The sequence below is a fragment of the Pinus tabuliformis genome, chromosome 6 (genome assembly GCF_031772625.1).
Source record: "Pinus tabuliformis cultivar Carrire ecotype Pingquan chromosome 6, CPIR1, whole genome shotgun sequence".
Lineage (NCBI taxonomy): Eukaryota > Viridiplantae > Streptophyta > Pinopsida > Pinales > Pinaceae > Pinus > Pinus tabuliformis.
Genome location: NC_142292.1, coordinates 466,811,411 through 466,836,238, shown reverse-complemented (window position 1 = coordinate 466,836,238; position 24,828 = coordinate 466,811,411). Strand labels below are relative to the sequence as shown.

The window sequence follows — 24,828 nt, the reverse complement described above, 5'->3', positions numbered from 1 at the left end:
TATATATATATATATATATATATATATTGAAGTTTGATAGGTAGATGTGTTACATATGGTATCAGAGCGCTCAGGTTCCAAAACTGAGGCCTTTGGAATAAGGAATAACCAAATTATGTTGTGCACATAGGAAACAATGTTAAATAATCAACATGAGGCAAACTAGAAATATACCACATGGTTCCATATTTGGAACAAGGCCAGCTTCATTTCAGGAAGGCAATCCTGAGGTTTGGGTGCAGCTGGGCGATGATACGTGTTGGGTCCCTATAATACTAGTGATTACCCCTTTACTATTGTAGTTTCATCCCTTATTAATATTGTTGTGCCCCTATTATCCCCATATTGTTATTACTGTGCCCCATAGAATCCCTCTATTGTTATTTTTGTGGCTTTATATTATTATTGTTAGGTCGGATGGGTTATATTGTGACTCCTTAGACTCCTATATATAGAAAGGAGGTTTTTTCATTTGTAGCATCCAAGAATTGTTCATTTATGTAATGTAAAGGAGGTTTCCCCCTCGAAAAGGCTAAATTCTAAGGTGTTGATCTATATTTTCTATCTTTTCTTGAGCTGGTTTTATAACATTTGGTATCAGAGCTTTGGATTCTAGGGTTTCGCTGCTCCAAATAGGTCATCGTAGAATTTTCGCTATAATTTTTTTCTGCGACGTTTAAGAAGCTAAAAATAAACCCATTTGAGAAGACATCGCGTTAAACCTCGGGTTTGAATTTCAGAGCTTTTCGCGCTATATTTGCAGAGATATGATCTGAGGAAGTTGGTCTTTTTGCAGACTCCTGAATTACATTCCAAACAGGTGACCTGGGGAAAATCGTCATAACATTCTCTTTGAGCATCGGATTGAAATTTTGTAAGAAGTTACAGAAAGAGGACGGAATGTAGTTTCTTGTAGATATTTTTCAGAGCCAAAGGTCGAAACAGTGACTCATGGCACGTCGTACAAGTTCGCTCTACTGAACTAATCTATAATCAAGTCACTGTGGGAGATTTCGCATAACTCTTCCTTGGAGAATCCAATTTGGGTCATATTGGTGGCATTGGAAAGAGGACATAGATGGCTACTGCAGGTCACAATTTCAAAACTCGATGATCAGAAAGTACAGAGATACATCAAAGGCAATATCGAGCTCCTACAAAGTGAAAAAATGTGTGTAGATTTTTTTAAATTTTTGCTTAAGCTTGGTTTGAAAATTTATTTTGAAGGAATTCAAAGGTCATAGTAGAGCATTATTATCGATAACTAATGCCACGAGGAAAGAAAATGCAAACACCTAGTAAGCAACCTGAAAGCTCTAGCATGACTCATGAAGAAGAGGAAGAAATGCTACATGATATATCAAAATTACAAGAACAAGTGCAACAAATGTCACTCTCACAAAAGCTAACAGAAGCTAAGATAAATGGCATGGAATCTAAGATAAAGGGCATGGAAGCTAAGATGGATGATTTGAAGATAGATTTGAAGACAGATTTGAAGAGAGACATGGCAGATTTGAAGAGAGACATGGCAGATTTGAAGATAGATTTGACAAATTTTCTACAAGAAATACTTACTAATGGTGAAAAGGTAGTAAAGGAAACTCATGATGTGAACAAAAGAAATGTTAATCATGATTTCATAGACTCTAATGTGGGATCGAAGACCCACCATATTCCAAAAATCGATATGAGGAAGTTTGATGGCAAGGATCCCGCAACATGGATATTACAGATGGAGCAATTTTTCGATCTCAATAATGTGCAAAACACACAAAAGGTACGTATTGCAACTTTATATTTGGAACCAAATCAGTTTGTATGGTATCAATGGCTTTGCTCTCGTAAACAAATTATCACTTGGCAATTTTTATGGAAGAATTGACAGCACATTATGAGGATACAAAAAGCAACACTTTTTTTAGCCAATTGATAAGTCTCAAACAAAAGGGTTCAATAATGGAGCACATTGAGGAGTTCCAAAAATTGAACATAAGGGTAAAAAATATTCCAGAGGAGCATAGGATTGATGTGTTCATAGGGACTTTAAAGGATAATATCCAACATGATGTTCGCCTTTGGGAACCTGATTCATTAGAGAAGGCATTCAGGTTAGCAAGAAAAATGGAAAGCAAAATTATGGCAACCAGGAAGCATACCACTCACAACTATAAAGATGGAAGTGTTGTTGCCCCTAGTCTTCCACAACCTATAAGGTTGACACCACAACAATTGGAAGAAAAAAGAGCAAAAGGGCTTTGTTACAGTTGTGATAGCAAATACACTAAAGGTCATAAGTGTGCTGAGAAGAAATTATTCTACATAGATTGTGAAGAGGAAGAAGAAAAGGAGCAAGAAAGGTCAAAAGAAGAGGATATACTCCAGGAACAAAGCCTAGATAAAGAAGAAATGAATCCGACCATATCTTGTAATGCATTGGTGGGAATTACCACTCCTCAAACCATCAAGATAGAAGGACAAATCAAGAAGAAAAAGGTAATAGTGTTGATTGATTCAGGAAGTACCCACAATTTTATTCATTGTAAGGTAGCAAAAGAATTGAATTGCTTCTTATATCCAGCACCAGAGTGTCAAGTGATGGTTGCAAATGGAGGAAAATAAATTTCTCTGGAAAGTGCCATAATATCAAGCTATCCATGGGAGAATATGTATTGACTAGCCCAATGCTTTCCATTCCAATGGGAGGTGCTGATGTTGTACTAGGAGTCCAATGGCTACAATCCTTGGGTACAATAGCTTTTAATTTTCAAGAACTTTTCATGAAATTTTCTGTGGAAGGAAAGGAAGTTGAATTAAGGGGTATTGCAGGGAAACCGGGAAAGATAATCAGCTCTAACGGTATGACAAAGCTTCTAAAAAAGGAACAAAGGGGTGTAATTGCACAATTATGTTCGCTAGATGTTTCCACATTGGAATCATCTATTTCTCCAGATCTCCAAAAAGTCTTGGACAATCATTCCAAGGTATTTGAGACTCCCAAAGGTCTCCCACCTATTCGTGATCATGATCATGCTATTCATCTGATTCCAGGAAGTGTTCCTCCAAACATCAGGCCGTACAGATATCCCTATGCCCAAAAGAGTGAAATTGAACGTATGGTTGCAGAAATGCTAGAGGCTGGTATAATTCAACCAAGTCAAAGTTCTTTCTCTGCTCCAGTAGTATTGGTGCACAAGAAGGATGGATCATGGCGCATGTGTCCAGATTATAGGGAGCTCAACAAGCTCACTATTAAAGATAAGTTTCCCATTCCTGTCATTGATGAATTACTGGATGAATTGCATGGATCAATTTACTTCACCAAGTTGGATCTTCGTTCAGGATATCATCAAATCAGAATGAAGATTGAAGACATTTTGAAAACAACATTTAGAACTCATGAGGGTCATTATGAATTTTTGGTCATGCCTTTGGCCTTACCAATGCACCTTCAACATTTCAAGGTTTGATGAATTCCATTTTCAAACCATTCCTTAGAAAATTTGTGTTAGTATTTTTTGATGATATACTAATCTACAGCAAGTCTTGGAAGGATCATGTTGAACATGTTGACAAGGTGCTACAACTATTGGAGGAGAAACAATTATATGCAAAAAGATCCAAATGTTTCTTTGGAGTACAAGAGGTGGAATATCTGGGTCATATTGTATCTCATGAAGGAGTTAAGGTAGACCCTAGCAAAATTAAAGCCATTAAGGAATGGAAAATCCCCACATCCATAAAGCATCTGCGAGGATTTCTTGGGTTGACAGGGTATTATCGCAAGTTTGTTAAGAATTATGGGAGAATAGCAGCACCTCTAACAACATTATTGAAGAAAGATGCATTTTCATGGACTCCAGAAGCAACAAAGGCCTTCGAACATCTTAAAGAGGCAATGTGCCAAGCACCGGTCTTAGCTACACCAAACTTCACAAAAACCTTTATTGTGGAATGTGATGCTTCAGGAAATGGAATTGGTGCTGTTTTAATGCAAGATGAAAGACCCATTGCTTTTGAAAGTCGTCCAATCAAGGGAAAGTTTTTACACAAAGCTATTTATGAGAAGGAAATGTTGGCAATACTCCATGCACTTAAGAAATGGCGACCCTACCTAATGGGAAGACACTTCAAGGTAAAAACGGATCATGATAGCCTTAAATACTTTTTAGAACAAAGATTATCCTCTGAAGAGCAACAAAAGTGGGTCACAAAGATGTTGGGTTATGACTTTGAAATCATCTACAAAAAAGGGAAGCAAAATGTGGTGGCAGATGCACTCTCAAGAAAGGATGAGGATGTGGAAGCATTGTTGTGTGCCATTTCTATTATCCAACCAGATTGGATAAACGAAGCAAGGGAGGAATGGAAGAATGACGAAGAAGTGTGGGCACTTATTCGAAAGTCACAACAAGATTCCAGTACGTCTGATACATTTAGCTGGCAAAATGATTCTTTATGGTACAAAGATCGCTTATACCTCTGTAAGAATTCCCAACTAAAACAAAAGATTCTTATGGAATTGCACACTTCTCCCTTAGGAGGGCACTCAGGATTTTTAAAAACTTACCACAAGGTTAAGAAGGAATTTTTTTGGGATGGCCTTAAATCAGATATTCAAAAGTTTGTGGCGGAATGTTTGGTTTGCCAACAAAATAAAGTTGAAACAATTAAGACATGGGTCTATTACAACCTTTATCCATTCCAAGCCAACGTTGGGAGGAGGTTTCAATGGATTTTATCACAGGTTACCCAAGTCTGAGGGAAAGAGTGTCATCATGGTGGTAGTTGACAGACTTACCAAGTATGCACACTTTTGTGCATTATCACATCCATTTAAAGCCAGTACAGTTTCTACTGCATTTATGGAAACAATTCAAAAGCTACATGGAAACCCAAAGATTATTGTAAGTGACAGAGATCCCATTTTCACTGGAAAATTTTGGACAGAATTATTTTCTTGTCTTGGTACTCAGTTAGCTCATAGCTCATCTTATCATCCTCAATCTGATGGGCAAACTGAGATAGTAAACAAATGTTTGGAAGGATATCTTCGTTGCTTTGTATCTGATAAACAGACACAATGGGTCAAATGGTTGCCTCTGGCTGAATGGTGGTATAACACTTCCTTCCATACAACAACAAAAATGACCCCATTTATGGCACTTTATGGATATCAGCCACCATCCATCACATCATATTTAAGAGAAAATTCTAAGGTTCAAGCAGTGGAACATCACATCGAACATCAACAACAAGTCCTCCAACTCTTAAAGGATAACCTCGTGTTGGCACAAAATAGAATGAAACAACAGGCAGATCAACATCGCAGCGAAAGAAGTTTTGATGTAGGTGATTGGGTATTCCTACGGCTACAACCATATAAGCAAATGTCCCTCAAGCAAGCTAAGAAGGATAATAAATTATCACCAAAGTATTATGGTCCTTACAAGGTGTTGCAAAAGATTGGTACTATGGCATACAAATTGGAGCTTCCTGCAGCTTCTCGATTGCACCCAGTTTTCCATGTTTCATGTTTAAAGAAGGTTATAGGCGACAAGCTCCCAGTTCAAACAATATTGCCAGAACTTGACGAGGAAGGAAAAATTATATTGGAACCGGAAGCAGTCACAGAAACAAGAACTCAACAGCTACGAAATCGATCAATTTCGGAGTATCTTATCAAGTGGAAGAACTTATCTGTTGAAGATTCCACATGGGAGGATGAGAATTTTATATAGAAGCATCCAAAACAACTCAAGTGTTGAGGACAACACTTTTTTGAAGGAGAAGGGCATGTTGGGTCCCTATAATACTAGTGATTACCCCTTTACTATTGTAGTTTCATCCCTTATTAATATTGTTGTGCCCCTATTATCCCCATATTGTTATTACTGTGCCCCATAGAATCCCTCTATTGTTATTTTTGTGGCTTTATATTATTATTGTTAGGTTGGTTGGGTTATATTGTGACTCCTTAGACTCCTAGATATAGAAAGGAGGTTTTGTCATTTGTAGCATCCAAGAATTGTTCACTTATGTAATGTAAAGGAGGTTGCCCCCTCGAAGAGGCTAAATTCTAAGGTGTTGATCTATCTTTTCTATCTTTTCTTGAGCTGGTTTCATAACAATACGCAAAACCCCAATGCATACCTTTGGACAACTGTCCAAGAACTAAAAGGGGAAATGGCTTGACTCCAGACAGACAATGAGAGATTGATGCAGGAACAAGAAAAGATCCTAAAAAGTCTGTTGGATAGACAAATTCATCGGACGCTAGCCCCCAGTCCAGAGCACAGCCATACGACTAGGGAACAAGAGTTCTAAACTGAAAATATGGGAACAGAAGGAGGAGAAGAAAACCAAGAAGAAGAATCACGAAACGTGTCTGATCACAAGACGCAGAAGAAACATAAGATTGAACTCCAAGGGGAGTTTTGTAAAATCAAGCCTCCTCTCTTCGATGGGGAGCAAGAAGAGGCGACGGAAGTATGGTTAATTAATATGAACAAGTATTTCCAGCTATATGAATATGATTACAATTTTAAGGCCCGTTTGGCCATTTTTCAGCTTGAAGGGAAAGCTACATTGTGGTGGGAGGAAGCAAAAACAGTCCAGGGGTCAATGAGAAAAACATAACTTGGGAGAAATTCCAGAAATTCTTTAAGGAGAAATATTTGACCGAGAGGTTTTATGATGAAAAGGAAAAAGATTTGCATGATCTCCGTTTGGGCAAAATGACCATGGATGAATTTATAACAAATTTACATCATTATTGTGATACGTTCCTTATATTCACGAGGAAAAAGCTAAGGTACAACAATTTGTCAGCAGTCTTCCATTGTTCATTAAAGAACAGCTGGAATTTGACAATCCAAAAACCATGGATGAAGTCATTCGAAAAGCACGAATTTGCTATCAGCAAAATAAACCAAAAGGAGATACGAGTAAAAGATGGGTAGACAAGAAGGGAAATAAATTTATTCCCAGCCATAAGGGAAATAAGAGCACCAACAACAAGGGAGTATATAAAGGTCAAAGTAATTGAAATGGGAATAAGCCCATATTTAAGGTACCAGGCGAAGCTAGGACAAATGAACAAACCGGCAGAAATGAAACAGAATTAATTAATAGACCACCTATACAGTGTTGGGGATGCGGAGGCCCGCATTATGTCAAAAACTGCCTCAGCGCAGAGGAGCAGATCAGATCTCACAAATTCAGGAGGCATCCACTGTGGGAGAAGTGGCAAGAAGCATCCCTAAGATCAACGCAACTCTTGAAGATGATCAGGCTGAGTTTTAGCCAGCTATGGTTGAATTTCAAGGTACTATTTTTGAGACGTGCTCTATCTTAATAGATCATGGGGCTACTTTAAGTTACATTAGTCCTAGGTTAGTGGAACAATGTAAATTACAAGCTGTTAAATTTAAAAACCCATGGTTGGTATAGCTAGCCACAGGGGCAAAAAGAAGAGTTATGTCTAAAGTAAACAACTTCCCCTTGAAATTAGATGGTCAACTATCATAGCTGATTTAAATTTGCTACCCCTAGGATCATATGATATTCTGATAGTTTTGGACTAGTTAGAAAAGCATTGGTCCTTAATAAATTGTAAAACACAATCCATTAGCTACCGAGATGAAGTGGGAGAGATACAGGAAATTCAAGGTGTTCAGAAACCTCTAAAATTAAGGCCAATAACAGCGTCCCAATTAGCCAAATGCATCAAAAAAGGTTGTCAAGTTTATGCCATACAAATAGGGTATGTTGACTCTAAAGATAATTTTGTATCACTAGAGAACATACCTGTGATACAAAGTTTTCGAGATGTGTTTCCTGAAGAAATACCAGGCCTACCCCTTAAAATGTAGGTTTTAACCCTGTACAGAAATTACCTGCATACAAATTCTAAAACACAGAAAATAAACTTTGCGAGAGCATAACACATAAAACACATATACACAGAGATTTCCCCTGGATCCCAAAACCGGGACTACCAGCTTGATTTGTCATTATGTTCCTTTCAATGTTACAATACATATTTATACAAGTCGAAGCATCCAATACCATGGACCGAAAACCATCGCGTCCAAAACCATGTGTGAAAAATCATGCACAAAACCATAGGTAGGTTCGCCCAACCTAATATAGGGTCCAAAAAAAAAAAATCCGAGGCGCTACCCCGAACCCCATAGAGTGGGGTTACCTACACCCCTCAAACCCCCTATGACTCCCCTCGCTACGCAATCGGTGCAACGAAGGGGGACCCCCTGGTTAACTACGTGGGCTAGTCATGGAAATAATATAACACAACCCAACATTCTCCCACTTGTTGTTTTCTTTCCACAGGGGGCCACAAGAGAGCTTAATCATTTATCCAGCCCTGCAACGCTCATTGTTTCTCTACACCAAGAGAACTTCTCAGAGCTCACAGATTTTGTCATTGCATCTGCAGTATTCTTCAAAGTGTCCACCTTTACCAGCAGCATCTTTTTGTCTTCTATCATATCCCTCAGAAAGTGATACTTAAAATCAATGTGCTTTGTCTTTGAATGACATGCAGGGTTCTTTGCCAAGAAAATTGCACTTTGGCTGTCACAGTCTATCCTTATAGCTCCCTATACTAACCCTATACTAGAACACAATCTCTGCAACCAAACTACTTCCTTGCTCTCATGAGTCGCTGCCATGTATTCCACCTTTGTAGTTGATAGTGCCACTATAGATTACTTCTTACTCATCCAACTGACTGCACCTCCAAATAGGTTAAACACATACCCACTTGTAGATTTTCTTTGATCCAGATATTCAGCCCATTCTGCATCAATAAAGCCATGAATATCCAACACACTGTCCAATCCTGGTTTTCCTTGGTAGCACAAACCATAATCACTAGTGCCACACAAATACCCGAAAACCCGCTTCATTGTTGTCCAGTGCTCCTTCCATGGTTTTGACATAAACCTGCTCAATACTCCCATTGCATGTGCAATGTTTGGTCTAGTACATACCATCACATACATCAGGCTACCGACTGCACTTGCATATGGAACACAAGACATGTCCTCTTCCTCTTCTTGTGCCTTGGGACAATGTTCAGCAAATAACTTTACACCTACATGAATAGGAACCTTCATCGGTTTACTATCTTGCATGTTAAACCTCTACAATATGTCTCGACATACTTCCTCTGGTTTAACCAGAGCTTCCTCTTTGTCTGATCTCTTTTAATTTCCATGCCCAAAATATAGTTTGTAGCACTAAGATCTTTCATGTCAAATTTGGAGGACAAATGGGTCTTCAAATCCTGGATAATTTCTTTGTCATTTCCAACCAGCAGCATATCATCCACATACAAGACCAGATAAATAACACGATCACCAATTAATTTAAAATACAGACAGTGGTCTGCTTTGCTTCTGGTGAAGCCAAGTCCCCGTATAAATGTATCAAATTTCTGATATCACATCCTTGGTGACTATTTTAACCCATACAGAGACTTCTTTAACTTGCATACCAGTTCTTTCTTACCCTTCACCACAAAGCCTTCAGGTTGCTTCATGTAGATCTTCTCTTCCAGATCCCCATGAAGAAATGTTGTCTTCACATCCATCTGTTCTACCTCAAAATCAAAAGCAACAACAACAGATAAAAGTAATCTAATAGAAGTTGCATTGGAAACAGGAGAAAAAATATCACCAAAATCAATTCCTGGCACTTGGGAATAACCTTTTGCTACCAACCGAGCTTTGTATTTCTCCACCTTTCCTTCTACATTTGTCTTCTTCTTGAACACCCATTCGCTGCCAATGGGTTTCCTTCTAGCCGACAACTCCACCAGATCCCAAGCCTCATTTTTGTGCAAAGATGCCATTTCATCAACCATGGCCTCTTTCCAGAGTTTTCCATCCTCTGAATCTACTACTTCCTTCACAGTTCTGGGATCATCATCAGTAATAGATAAAGCAAAATTTGAACAGAAAGCAGATGGACTATACCTTTCTGGTTGTCTTCTTTCTCGAATTGATCTTCTCACACTCGGAGTTTGTGGCTCTTCATCTTCTAATTCCTCCTCTGCTGTAGATTCTGATTCTTCCTCCTTTAGCTCAAACTCTATCTTCTCAGGTTCCTTTGGTTGGACTTCATGTTTAATAACATCTTTCACCTCTCTGAACACCACATCTCGGTTGTACACAACCTTCCTTGTTATTGGGTTCCAAAGCTTATAACCCTTTAAACCATCCTTATACCGAATAAAGATGCACTTTTTAGATTTACTATCAAACTTGGTTCGTTTCTCCTTTGGAACATGTACATATGCATCACATCCAAATACCCTCAGATGTGAAAGAGAGAGTTTCTTACCAGTCCATACCTCTTGTGGAGTCTTATCCTCCAATGCTGATGAAGGTGATCTATTGACCAGGTAACATGCTGTCTCCACCGCCTCTACCCAGAATTCCTGTCCTAACACAACACCACTGAGCATGCTTCTTTCCCTTTCCATCAACGTCTTGTTAATTCTTTCTGCAACTCCATTTTGTTGAGGTGCATATGGTGTAGTCTTCTTCTGTGCTATACCACACTTCTTACATAATTCTTCAAATTCCTTACTGCAAAACTCTCCACCGTTATCTATCCTCAGCACCTTTATCTTCTTCTCTATTTGGTTTTCCACCAGAGCCTTAAATTATTTAAACTTGTCAAAAACTTCGGATTTCTTCTTAAGGAAATATATCCATTATAGCTCCCTATACTAACCCTATACTAGAACACAATCTCTGCAACCAAACTGCTTCCTTGCTTGCATGAGTGGCTGCCATGTATTCCACCTTTGTAGTTGATAGTGCCACTATAGATTGTTTCTTACTCATCCAACTGACTGCACCTCCAAATACGTTAAACACATACCCACTTGTAGATCTTCTCTGATTTAGATATCCAGCCCAATCTGCATCAACAAAGCCACGAATATCCAACACTCTATCCAATCTTGGTCTTCCTTGGTAGCACAAACCATAATCACTAGTGCTACACAAATACCTGAAAACCTGCTTCACTATTGTCCAGTGCTCCTTCCATGGTTTTGACATAAACCTTCTCAATACTCCGACTGCATGTGCAATGTCTAATCTAGTACAAACCATCGCATACATCAGGCTACTGACTACACTTGCATATGGAACACAAGACATGTCCTCTTCCTCTTCGTGTGCCTTGGGACACTGTTCAATAGATAACTTTACACCTACATGAATAGGAACCTTCACCGGTTTACTATCTTGCATATTACACCTCTGCAATATTGTCTCGACATACTTCCTCTGGTTTAACCAGAGCTTCCTCTTTGTCCGATCTCTTTTAATTTCCATGCCCAAAATATAGTTTGCAGCACTAAGATCTTTCATGTCAAATTTGGAGGACAAATGGGTCTTCAAATCCTGGATAATTTCTTTGTCATTTCCAACTAGCAACATATCATTCACATACAAGACCAGATAAATAACACAATCACCAATTAATTTAAAATACAGATAGTGATCTGCTTTGCTTCTGGTGAAGCCAAGTCCCCGTATAAATGTATCAAATTTCTGATAACACATTCTTGGTGACTGTTTTAACCCATACAGAGACTTCTTTAACTTGCATACCAATTCTTTCTTACCCTTCACCACAAAGCCGTCAGGTTGCTTCATGTAGATCTCCTCTTCCAGATCCCCGTGAATAAATGTTGTCTTCACACCCATCTGTTCTACCTCAAAATCAAAAGCAACAACAACAGATAAAAGTAATCTAATAGTAGTTACCTTGGAAACAGCAGAAAAAATATCACCAAAATCAATTCCCGGCACCTAGGAATAACCTTTTGCTACCAATCGAGCTTTGCATTTCTCCACCTTTCCTTCTGCATTTGTCTTCTTCTTGAACACCCATTTGCTACCAATGGGTTTCCTTCCAACCGACAACTCCACCAGATCTCAAGCCTCATTTTTGTGCAAACATGTCATTTCATCAACCATGGCCTCTTTCCAGAGTTTTCCATCCTCTGAATCTACTGCTTCCTTCATAGTTCATCATCATCAGTAATAGATAAAGCAAAATTTGAACAGAAAGCAGATGGACTATACCTTTCTGGCTGTCTTCTTTCTTGAACTGATCTTCTCACACTCGGAGTTTGTGGCTCTTCATCTTCTGATTCCTCCTCTGCTGTATTCGAAGGCCCTTCTCTCCAATATGTCCAAGCCTTTGATGCCACAACATGGTCTTCTCTTCAGATACCACTAGATTTTCTGCTCCACTTTCAGGAACCACGGAACTGTTTCACCCATTAACAACAATGATACCTTGTAGCTTGTACAGAGTTCTAATTTGAACTCCTTGCATCAATGCCAGTGCCCCCCAAACCATCTTGCAGGTGTCCTTCTCGAACACTATTTCTACACATGCATCATCCATCTTGCTTACAGAAATTAGATTTCTGGCTAATGCAGGAATATGCAGAACACCCGGAAGTGTTCTAAACCTTCCACCTTGCAACTTCAACTTTACTTTTCCGCGACCAACGATTCTAGCCTTCCTGTCATCCCCCAAGAAGACATCACCACCATCATATTTTTCATACTCGCAAAACCACTCTCTTTGGGGAGTGAAGTGAAAGGATGCACTTGAGTCAATCAATCATGCCTCATGATCTACATGTGTACTTGAAGAAGCCAAGTACATTCCCCACCCTCATTTGAGGTGGTTTTCGCCTCTGCAAAAGGAACATCGTAAGATCCCTTTCCTTTATCAAGAGCTTTAGATTTACAGTCCCTTTTGTAGTGCCCTTCCTTTCTGCATTTCCAGCACACTACCTTTACAGGTTTTCCTGGAGATTTAGATCTACCTCTAGATTTAGATCTCTCACTTGATGACTAATTTTCGTTTCTATTCTGGGACCGTCCTCGTACAGACAAGGCATCACCATTCTAGATCTCCATATTTTTTCGTCTCATCTCCTCCATCAGCAAGGAGGAGACTATTCCATCAAACTACAAGGCAGTTGCATTGCTACCTATTGCAATAACCAGACTATCCCACGAATCTGGTAGAGAACACAACAGACTGATGCACTTATCTTCATCTGAAATTTTAATATCAACAGATAATAAATAACTTACCGCAGTATTAAACGCGTTCAGATGTTCTGTCACCGAGTCTCCATCTTTCATCCTCAGGTTATACAACCTTTTCCGTATGAACATTTTATTCACCAGAGACTTAGATTGGTACAAAGTCCCTAACTTGTCCCACAAAGCCTTTGCCGTAGCTTCCCTTGATACATTCAACAATACTGAATATGAGACACACAATCGTATTTTGCTCTTAGCCTTCTGATCCAACTTCTTTCATTCTTCATCGGACACTCTCGTTGGTTTAGTACCTGGATCTACCGCGATCCACTGGATTTTATCCACCAACAGATCCTCCATCTTGAGTTTCCATAACTCAAAACTTTGACCATTAAATTTCTCGATCTCTATATTTCCACTGCTCACCATCTCCTTTCACCACCAAAATCGATCCTGCAGATCTCCCATTGAACAGGGTCTACCACAAGCCTGAGCGAAACCCCTCAACAACAAAGGCATCCCCTTGAAGCCAAAAAAACTCTGATACCAAATGTAGGTTTTAACCCCGTACAAAAATTACCTGCATACGAATTCTAAAACACAGAAAATAAACAATGTGAGAGCATAACACATATACACAGAGATTTTCCCCTGGATCCCAAAACCGGGACTACTAGCTTGGTTTTTCATTATGTTCCTTTCAATGTTAGAATACATATTTATACATGCCAAAGCATCCAAAACCACGGACCGAAAACCATCGCGTCCAAAACGATGGATTGAAAACCATCGTGTCCAAAACCATGTGCGAAAAATCATGCACAAAACCATAGGTAGGTCCGCCCAACCTAATATAGGGTCCAAAAACAAAATTTTCAAGAGTGGGGTTACCTACACCCCTCAAACCTCCTATGACTCCCCTCGCTACGCAATCAGCGCAACGAAGGGGGGGCTCCGACCCCCTTCTAACCCCCGGTTAACTACGTGGGCTAGTTGTGGAAAGAATATAACACAACCCAACATGAGACATAGATTTTACTATTGAGCTGATTCCGAGAGCTGCTCCAGTTTCTCGGGCACCATATCGAATGAGTATACCTGAACTAACAGAATTAAAGATGCAACTCCATGAGTTGCTTGATAAGAAGTATATATGTCCCAGTGTGTCTCCTTGGGGAGCTCTGGTTTTATTTGTTAAAAAGAAGGAAGGAACCCTGCGAATGTGCATGGATTACTGCCAGCTGAACAAGCTAACCATTAAAAACAAATACCCCCTTCCTCGGATAGATGAGCTCTTTGACCAAGTGAAAGGTGCAACCGTGTTCTCAAAGATTGATCTCTGCTTTGGGTATCATCAGATCAAAATAAAAGAAGATATTGCAAAAACTACTTTCATGACGCGTTACGGACATTATGAGTTCGTGGTTTGACCTTTTGGACTAACTAACGCCCCAACAACATTCATGTTTCTCATGAACATCATATTTCATCAGTTCTTAGATAAATTTGTATTAATCTTTATTGATGACATACTGATCTATTCTCGGAACGTGGAAGAACATAAGGAACATCTTCGTGTTGTTCTGCAAGTCCTACGAGAACACCAGTTGTACACCAAGTACAGTAAATGTGATTTCTTTAAGGAGAAAATCCAATACTTGGGACACATCATCACTAAGGATGGAATTGCCGTAGATCTGGAAAATATAAGAACCATTATGGAATGGCCAATACCAAAGGATGTAGCTGACATAAGATCATTTATGGGCTTAGCAAGTTACTATCGGAGATTTGTGGAAGGATTCTCCCACGTAGCCTATCCTATCACCTCTCTACAAAATAAAGGAAAAGTGTTCCAATGGACCCTTGATTGTCAAAGGAGCTTTGATTAGCTCAAGCATCTTCTTACCACATCACCTATTCTGAGCATTGTTGATCCCAACAAAGAATATGTGGTTTGTACTGATGCCAGTAAGGAAGGAGTGGGTGGCATATTAATGCAAGAGGGGAGAGTGGTTGCCTACGAATCTAGGAAGCTTAAAGAGTATGAGAAAAAGTACTCAGCCTACGACTTGGAGCTAACTGCGGTCATTCATGCCTTAAAAATGTGGCGGAATTACCTATTAGGTAAGAAATTCTTGTTAATGACTGACCACCATAGTCTGATAAATTATTTCAAACAACCAACTTTAAATGCCAGGCAAGCTTGTTGGGCAAATTTCCTGAGTGAATTTGATTTTGAAATTAAACATTTAAAAGGAAAGGAAAATCGGGTGGCAGATGCTCTAAGCCGGAAGGTAAATTGTTTATATGAAATTTCTTTTAGTGAATCGCGAACTACCTTTTTTGAGCAAATTCAAGAATCAGCCATGTAGGATCCAACATATAAACATTTATGTCAGCAAGCAAACATTAGTAACAGCCATGAACAACAAATGGGTTATGAAATAAATGCAGGAAATTTGTTGACTTTTAGGAAAAGGATATATGTGCCTAACCAAAAACATATTAAAAATCCCATTCTTGATGAATACCATAAGATCCCTTATGCAGGCCATCCCGGGTACTAGAAAATGATTTCTGCCCTGCGGAAAGAATTTTTCTAGCCTGGTATGAAGAAGGAAGTGGTAGAATATTTAGCCAAATGCTTGGAATGCCAACAAGTGAAAGCTGAGCATCAACATCCACCAGGGTTACTTCACCCTCTACCTATCCCATAATGGAAATGGGAAACCATATCTATTGATTTTATTACCGGGCTGCCTAAATCGAGGAAGCAAAATGACTCCATTATCTGTGGTGGTGGACAAGTTGAGCAAATCTGTTCATTTCATACATGTTCAATCAACTTATAGAGCATTCCAAATTGCTAATATTTTTATGTAGAACATTTTTAAACTGCACGAAATCCCTAAGATGATTATTTCTAACCGAGATGTAAAATTTACATCAGCTTTCTAGAAAGCCCTCTTTGAAGGATTGGGCACACAACTTCACTTCAGTACAGCTTACCATCCACAAACGGACAGGTAGACTGAAATGGTAAACCAAGTTGTTGAAGACATGCTGCGAACGTATGTAATGCAATAGCGCACAAAATGGGAAGATTATTTACACCTGGTGGAGTTCGCATATAACAACGGGTACCATGCATCCCTTCAGATGAGCCCCTTTGAAGTTTTATATGGACGTAAGTGCAAGACACCTTTAAGTTGGAGTGGGCCAGAGGACAAACTGTTACTAGGGCCAAACATGTTGAAGGAAATGGTGAAAAAGGTACAGATTAATTTAAAGGCTGCTCAGGACCAACAAAAGAACTTTATCAATTGGAAGAGGAGTTTCTAAGAATTCCAGGTAGGAGATCATGTCTACATTCGAGTGTGAGCCAAGAAAAGCACCTTATAATGGGTGGGGTGTGCTAAACTAGCACCCCAATATTGCGGGCCGTTTCAAATCTTGGCTCGAATAGGACCAGTGGCTTATCAACTTGCCTTACCCAGTCATATTCGTGTACACAATGTCTTTCATGTCTCTCTACTTAAGAAATATGTATATGATGCTAAACACATAATTCAATGGCAAGATATCCAGGTAAGGTATATATATATATATATATATATATATATATATATATATATATATATATATATATATATATATATATAGATATAGATATAGATATAGATATAGATATAGATATAGATATAGATATAGATATAGATATAGATATAGATATAGATATAGATATAGATATAGATATAGATATATATATATATATATATATATATATATATATATATCTATATATATATATATATATATATATATATGCACTTTACAAATGTGTTAAATAACTAGTTAATGATTTAACATTTTTGTTGCAATGTTCAGGTCGAACCGGAAGGCGAGTTCTTGGTTGAACATTTGGTTATACTAGATCGGAGAGAAGTAATGCTGCGGAAATGAGTTATCACCCAGGTTAAAGTGCAGTGGCAGCACTACGGGCTGGAAGAGGCCACCTGGGAAGATGAACAGGTCATGAGAGAAAACTTTCGGGGTTTATTTGTAGGAATAGAACATCGGGACAATGTTCCATTTTAGGGGAGGAAGATGTAATATCCCCTATTAATGTAAATATTTATTTTATATTTTTACTACAACCAAACAAACTATTACTATTTGTTTGAATTATAAACTATTTTGGAATTCAGTTATTGAAGGATAATATTTTGCAATTATGAGTAAATACTATTTTTTACTAGGTAATTAGTTATGGAAACAATTATCTGTTCCAAAACTAAATCCTAGAGTATTTTTATCGTAAATGATCTAGAGGATGGGGATCTGAGATTAAGAAAGAAAAGAGGGAACTGTGCTGAAAGGTCAGACAATATTGATTGGCTATTTCTGGTTAAGACTAGATAGCTGGTAAACTTTAAAGTCTCTAAGAGAGAGAGGACTCCAAAATTAAGGAGTAGCATGGAGGGCAAGATTTACCAGAGTAGGTAATCTCACATATCTTATGTCATTTTAGTTCTGGACAATGTAATCTAGCTAAGTACAGAGTTGTTTATATAAGTTGTCCACTGAATCTAAGAATAGTAGCTAGGAAATTGGCTAAATTGTTAAAGATATAATTGTCATTTATTGTGTAAAAGTATAGGTAATGTTTTCCTACTTCTGGAGTATGTCATTAGAATTCTTTGTATTGAATTGAAACAATTCCTTTAAAAAGAATAATAGAGAATCTGAGAAAAAATTCCTTACTACATTTCGAGGAAGAAACTATATTACAAATATCATAAGATTTAGTAAGTAAACTAGAATGACAAATAAATCTTGAGAAAGGATAGGTATTCTCTGTAAATAGAAATATTACATTAACCAGAAAAGGTAGAGGATAGGTATTCTCTGTAAATAGAAATATTACATTAACCAGAAAAGGTAGAGGATAGGTATTTCTTGTAAATAGAAATATTACATTAACCAGAAAAGATAGATTTCCCCATAATACATATTTTCTAACTCAGGAACAGCAATTAATATCATCTATTAATCAAAACAATGGTAAATATTGATGGATGAAATAATCATGTATACATTGCAATCAACAGACATTAAACTGTTCTCGAAATTCTACACCATAAAACTATGCATACATAAGAACTCTGTAGATACAACAAATATACAAATTAATTATGAATAGTCACGACAAAAAGACAAGAAATTCAACAAGCTCACAAATTTAATCATATAAGACAAAAGTAGTGACTTCTGGGAGTTTTTACTGAAATACAAATGATTATAGTCTTAGACAGGTATCGTATATTGTAGCATTACGAGATCCAACAGAAGACACTTAAACATTCTATTTCATAAGTCAAAATACTGAGATTTTACAAATCATAGGACTAAATCTATGCAAAATCTTTACACATTTCCGAGCCGTAGTACTTCAAACAAAGTGCAGTATAAACCCTCAGAAGAATTGAGGAAGGATAGCCCTCAACTTTTAAAAAATAAAGAAAACTCTGTGTTTGTTTAAATACTCAGAAAAGTAATTGAAACCCGGTAGCGAAATATGAAACCTCTTATCAAATATAAATTCCAGTCTTATATTTAAATGTTCCAGTATCATATCAGCGACGGTGACCCAGAGCTCATTATAAAAACAAAAAGAAACCCCCACACTCGACTGTAGCTGTAGGCCTCCTTGCCTTACCAAAAAGGACTCACTTTAACTTTTGGAAACAAACACAAACAAGCTATTAAAGGTGCTATGACTCTCGCAGTCTCAGAAAACCCATTTAGGGATTTCCTTAACAGTCTTAATAGCTAGGTGGTCTGTCCATAAAAACAAAACCCTATTCTAGACATAATTAGGGATATTTGAATTACCCAAAATTGGTTGCGGATAATGAAACTTGAAGGAGGGTTTTCCTCAACGCCAGGATGAATTTTTCGACCCAGGAGCCAGGCCTTCTAACATAACAGAGAAACAGTGTTAGAACATGCAACAGAAATAAGAATCAGAAATAAACATTCTAAACCATGAAATGTATGATAGTTATGCGGAAGGAGATCTGTAAAACATACCTTTGGAGAAAACAACCCAGGCTCGGCCTCTGCAAAACAAATTCCAGAACAATGAAGCGATTTCGAGTCCTTTAGGGCATTCTGAGTTGTCAGAAAGCAGAGGAAATGGTCCAGAGAACCTGGATAGCAGACGAAGACCACCATCGAAGGGCAGAGCAGAGCCACAAGCTCTCGGAAAGTCCGAAGTGAAACAATGACCTGTTGAAAAACCTCACTGTCGAGAAATGAAGGGACGAAAGCCTGAGGACCGTTCAATCCAGCGAGCCAAGGTGAGTCGTTGATGGATGAACTGGATACTGAGAGTGAGGTGAGATAAAGATAGATGGAGCACCTCCAAGCAGCCACCCGGATCCAAACTTGCCAGAGCACTAAATTCTCTTGCGCTCCCTGAGCGATTTTCAAGACTATGGCCTGCGAATTTTAATGCAAGGCCAGCATCGTACCATAGTTTTAAATATATAAAAAAAATAACCAATGTAAAGTCAAATGCTGCGTCATTTGAAATCCCACCTCATTCATTAATCAATGATTCATAGTATGTAATGTCCAACATTGCATACGTTTAGTTTCATAATGACCATTATTACTGTTGTTAAAATTTCATACTTAATGGTTTAATCCATGTTTATATTTCGTTAAACTCATTTATGTATTATGCAGTAATTTAATATGTAAATTTTTTTTAATATATATTGAAGTTAGATAGGTATATGTGTTACATATGGTATCAGAGCACTCAAGTTCCAAAACTGAGGCCTCTGGAATAAGGAATAACAAAATTGTGTTGTGCACGTAGGAAACAACAGTTAAATAATCAGCATGAGACGAGCTGGAAATCTACCACATGGTTCCATATTTGGAACAAGGCCAACTTCATTTCAGGAGGGCAATCCAGAGGTTTGGGTGCAGCTAGGCGATGATATGCAAAACCCCAATGATGACCTCTGGACAACTGTCCAATAACTAAAAGGGGAAATGGCCCGACTCTGGGCAGACAATGAGAGATTGATGCAGAAACAAGAAAAGATCCTAAAAATTCTATCAGATAGACAAAGTCATCGACCACTAGCCCCCAGTTTAGAGCACAACCATACAATTGGGGAACAAGAGTTCCGAACTGAAAATATGGAAACAGAAGGAGATGAATAAAACCAAGAAGAAGAATCAGGAAACGTGTCTAATCACAAGATGCAGAAGAAACAAAAGATTGAAATCCAAGGTGAGTTTCGTAAAATCAAGCCTCCTCTCTTCGATGGGGAGCAAGAAGAGGCAACAGAAGCATGGTTAATTAATATGAACAAGTATTTCCAGCTATACGAATATGATTACAATTTGAAGGCCCATTTGGCCATTTTCCAGCTTCAAGGGAAAGCTACATTGTGGTGGGAGGAAGCAAAAACAGTCCATGGGGTCAATGAGCAAAACATAACTTGGGAGAAATTCCAGAAATTCTTTAAGGAGAAATATTTGACTGAGAGGTTTTATGATGAAAAAGCAAAAGAGTTTCATGATCTCTGTCTGGGCCAAATGACCATGGATGAATTTATAACAAAATTTACATCATTATTGCGATACGTTCCTTATATTCATGAGGAAAAAGCTAAGGTACAACGGTTTGTTAGCAGTCTTCCATTGTTCATGAAAGAATGACTGGAATTTGACAATCCAAAAACCATGGATGAAGTCATTCGAAAAGCACGAATTTGTTATCAGCAAAATAAACAAAGGGAGATACGAGTAAAATATGGGTAGACAAGAAGGGAAATAAATTTATTCCCAGCCATAAGGGAAATAAGAGCACCAACAACAAGGGAGTATATAAAGGTCAAAGTAATCGGAATGGGAATAAGCCTAGATTTAAGGTACCAGGTGAAGCTAGGACAAATGAACAAATTGGCAGAAATGAAATAGAATTAATTAATAGACCACCTGTTTAGTGTTGGGGCTGTGGAGGCTCGCATTATGTCAAAAACTTCCCTCAGCGTAGAGGATCAGATCAGATCTCGCAAATTCAGGAGGCATCCACTGTGGGAGAAGTGGCAAGAAGCATCCCTAAGATCAACGCAGCTCTTGAAGATCATCATGCGGAGTTTCAGCCAACTATGGTTGAATTTGAAGGTATTATTTTTTACCATACCTGCTCTATTTTAATAGATCTTAGGGCTACTTTAAACCACATTAGTCCCAAGTTAGTGGAACAGTGTAAATTACACGCTGTTAAATTTAAAAACCCATGGTTGGTACAACTAGCCACAGGGGCAAAAAGAAGAGTTTTGTCTAAAGTAAACAACTACCCCTTGAAATTAGATGGTCAACCTATCATAGCTGATTTAAATGTGCTACCCCTAGGATCATACGATATTTTGATAGGTATGGATTGGTTAGAAAAGCACTGGTCCTTAATAAATTGTAAAACAAAATCCATTAGCTACTGAGATGAAGTGGGAGAGAGACAAGAAATTCAAGGTGTTCAGAAACCTCTGCAATTAAGGCCAATAACAGCCTCCCAATTAGCCAAATGCATCAGAAAAGGTTGTCAAGTTTATGCCATACAAGTAGGGTATGCTGACTCTAAAGATAAGTCTATATCACTAGAGAACATACATGTGATACAAAGTTTTCCAAATGTGTTTCCTGAAGAAATACCAGGCCTACCCCCTAAAAGAGACATAGATTTTACTATTGAGATGATTCCGAGAGCTGCTCTAGTTTCCCAGGCACCATACCGAATGAGTATACCCGAACTAACAAAATTAAATATGCAACTCCAGGAGTTGCTTGATAAGAAGTATATCTGTCCTAGTGTGTCTCCTTGGGGAGCTCCAGTTTTATTTGTTAAAAAGAAGGATGGAACCCTGTGAATGTGCAGCGATTACCGCTAGTTGAACAAGGTGTCCATTAAAAACAAATACCCCTTCCCTAGATAGATGAACTCTTTGACGAGGTGAAAGGTGCAACCGTGTTCTCAAAGATTGATCTCCGCTCTGGGTATCATCAGATCAGAATAAAAGAAGAAGATATTGCGAAAACTACTTTTAGGACGCGTTATGGACATTATGAGTTCGTGGTTTTACCTTTTGGACTAACTAATGCCCCAGCAATGTTCATGTGTCTCATGAACAACATATTTCATCAGTTCTTAGATAAATTTGTATTAATCTTTATTGATGACATACTGATATATTCTCGGAACGTGGAAGAACATAAGGAACATCTTCGTGTTGTTCTGCAAGTCTTACGAGAACACCAGTTGTATGCCAAGTACAATAAATGTGATTTCTTTAAGGAGAAAATCCAATACTTGGGACACGTCATCACTAAGGATGAAATTGCCATAGATCCGGAAAAGATAAGAACCATTATGGAATGGGCAATACCAAAGGATGTAGCCGACATAAGATCATTTATGGGCTTAGCAAGTTACTATCAGAGATTTGTGGAAGGTTTCTCTTGCGTAGCCTATCCTATCACCTCTCTACAAAAGAAAGGAAAAGTGTTCCAATGGACCCACATTTGTCAAAGGAGCTTTGACCAGCTCAAGCATCTTCTTACCACAACACCTATTCTGAGCATTGCTGATCCCAACAAAGAATATGTGGTTTGTATTGATGCTAGTAAGGAAGGAGTGGGTGGCATATTAATGCAAGAGGGGAGAGTGGTTGCCTACAAATCTAGGAAGTCTAAAGAGTATGAGCAAAAGTAATCATCCTACGACTTTGAGTTAACTACAGTCATTCATGACTTAAAAATGTGGCGGCATTACCTATTAGGTAAGAAATTCTTGTTAATAACTGACCACCATAGTCTGATAAATTATTTCAAACAACCAACTTTAAATGCCAGGCAAGCTCATTGGGCAGATTTCTTGAGTGAATTCGATTTTGAAATTAAACATTTAAAAGGAAAGGAAAACCAGGTGGTAGATGCTCTAAGCCGGAAGGTAAATTGTTTATATGAAATTTCTTTTAGTGAATCACGAACTACCTTTTTTGAGAAAATTCAAGAATCAGCCATGTAGGATCCAACATATAAACATTTATGGCAGCAAGCAAAAATTATTAACAACCATGAACAACAAATGGGTTATGAAATAAATGCAGAAAATTTGTTGATTTTTAGGAAAAGGATATATGTGCCTAACCAACAACATCTTAAAAATCTCATTCTTGATGAATACCATAAGATCCCTTATGCAGGCCATCCTGGGTACCAGAAAATGATTTCTGCCCTGTGGAAAGAATTTTTCTAGCCTGGTATGAAGAAGGAAGTGGCAGAATATTTAGCCAAATGCTTGGAATGCCAACAAGTGAAAGTTGAGCATCAACATCCAGCAAGGTTACTTCACCCTCTACCTATCCTAGAATGGAAATGGGAAACCATATCTATTGATTTTATTACCGGGCTACCTAAATCGAGGAAGCAAAATGACTCCATCATGGTGGTGGTGGACAAATTGAGAAAATCTGCTCATTTCATACCTGTTCAATCAACTTATAAAGCAATCCAAATTGCTAATATTTTTATGCAGAACATTTTTAAACTGCACAGAATCCATAAGATGATTATTTTTGACCGAGATGTAAAATTTACATTAGCTTTCTAGAAAGCCCTCTTTGAAGGATTGGGCACACAACTGCACTTCAGTACAGCTTACCATCCGCAAATGGATGGGGAGACTGAAAGGGTAAACCAAGTTGTTGAAGACATGCTGCGAACATATGTAATGCAACAACCCACAAAATGGGAAGATTATTTACACCTGGTGGAGTTCGCATATAACAACGGGTACCATGCATCCCTTCAGATGAGCCCCTTTGAAGTTTTATATGGACGTAAGTGCAGGACACCTTTAAGTTGGAGTGGACCAAAGGACAAACTGTTACTAGGGCCAGACATGTTGGAGGAAATGGTGAAAAAGGTACAGATTAATTTAAAGGCTGCTCAAGACCGGCAAAAGAACTTTGCCGATCGGAAGAGGAGTTTTCGAGAATTCCAAGTAGGAGATCATGTCTACATTCGAGTGCGAGCCAAGAAAAGCACCTTACAATGGGTCGGGTGTGCTAAATTAGCACCCCGATATTGTGGGCCGTTTCAAATCTTGGCTCGAATAGGACCAGTGGCTTATCAACTTGCCTTACCCAGTCATATTCGTGTACACAATGTCTTTCATGTCTCTCTACTTAAGAAATATGTATATGACGCTAATCACATAATCCAATGGCAAGATATCCAGGTAAGGTATATATATATATATATATATATACTTTATAAATGTGTTAAATAACTAGTTAATGACTTAACATTTTTGTTGCAATGTTCAGGTCATACCAAAAGGCGAGTTCTTGGTCGAACCTCCGGTTATACTAGATCGGAGAGCAGTAACGCTACGGAACGAGTTATCACCCAGGTTAAAGTGTAGTGGTAGCACTATGGGCCGGAAGAGGCCACCTGGGAAGATGAACAGGTCATGAGAGAAAACTTTTTGGGTTTATTTGCAGGAAGAGAACATCGGTACTGTTATCACCCCAAGAAACTCTCCTAGGTTGTAGCTCAGAGATGCTCGGGAACATTACAAACTCAACTTAATGTTGGAAATGGATGAATGGAAGGAATGATG

At 38.3% G+C, this 24,828-nt stretch overlaps 1 protein-coding gene across 1 annotated transcript; it reads left to right on the top strand.

Annotated features, from left to right (window-relative positions):
• Window positions 1-20,399: 20,399 nt before the first annotated feature.
• LOC149259336 (uncharacterized) lies at window positions 20,400-20,861 on the top strand. The gene has a single exon (XM_089453890.1). The coding sequence runs from the start codon at window positions 20,400-20,402 to the stop codon at window positions 20,859-20,861; it is 462 nt and encodes a 153-aa protein (XP_089310016.1).
• The last annotated feature ends 3,967 nt before the right edge of the window (window positions 20,862-24,828 follow it).

Bases quoted from the DNA above. Each gene is read 5' to 3' on its own strand.
- LOC149259336 (XM_089453890.1), top strand. From the start codon at position 20,400: ATGCAGAAGAAACAAAAGATTGAAATCCAAGGTGAGTTTCGTAAAATC.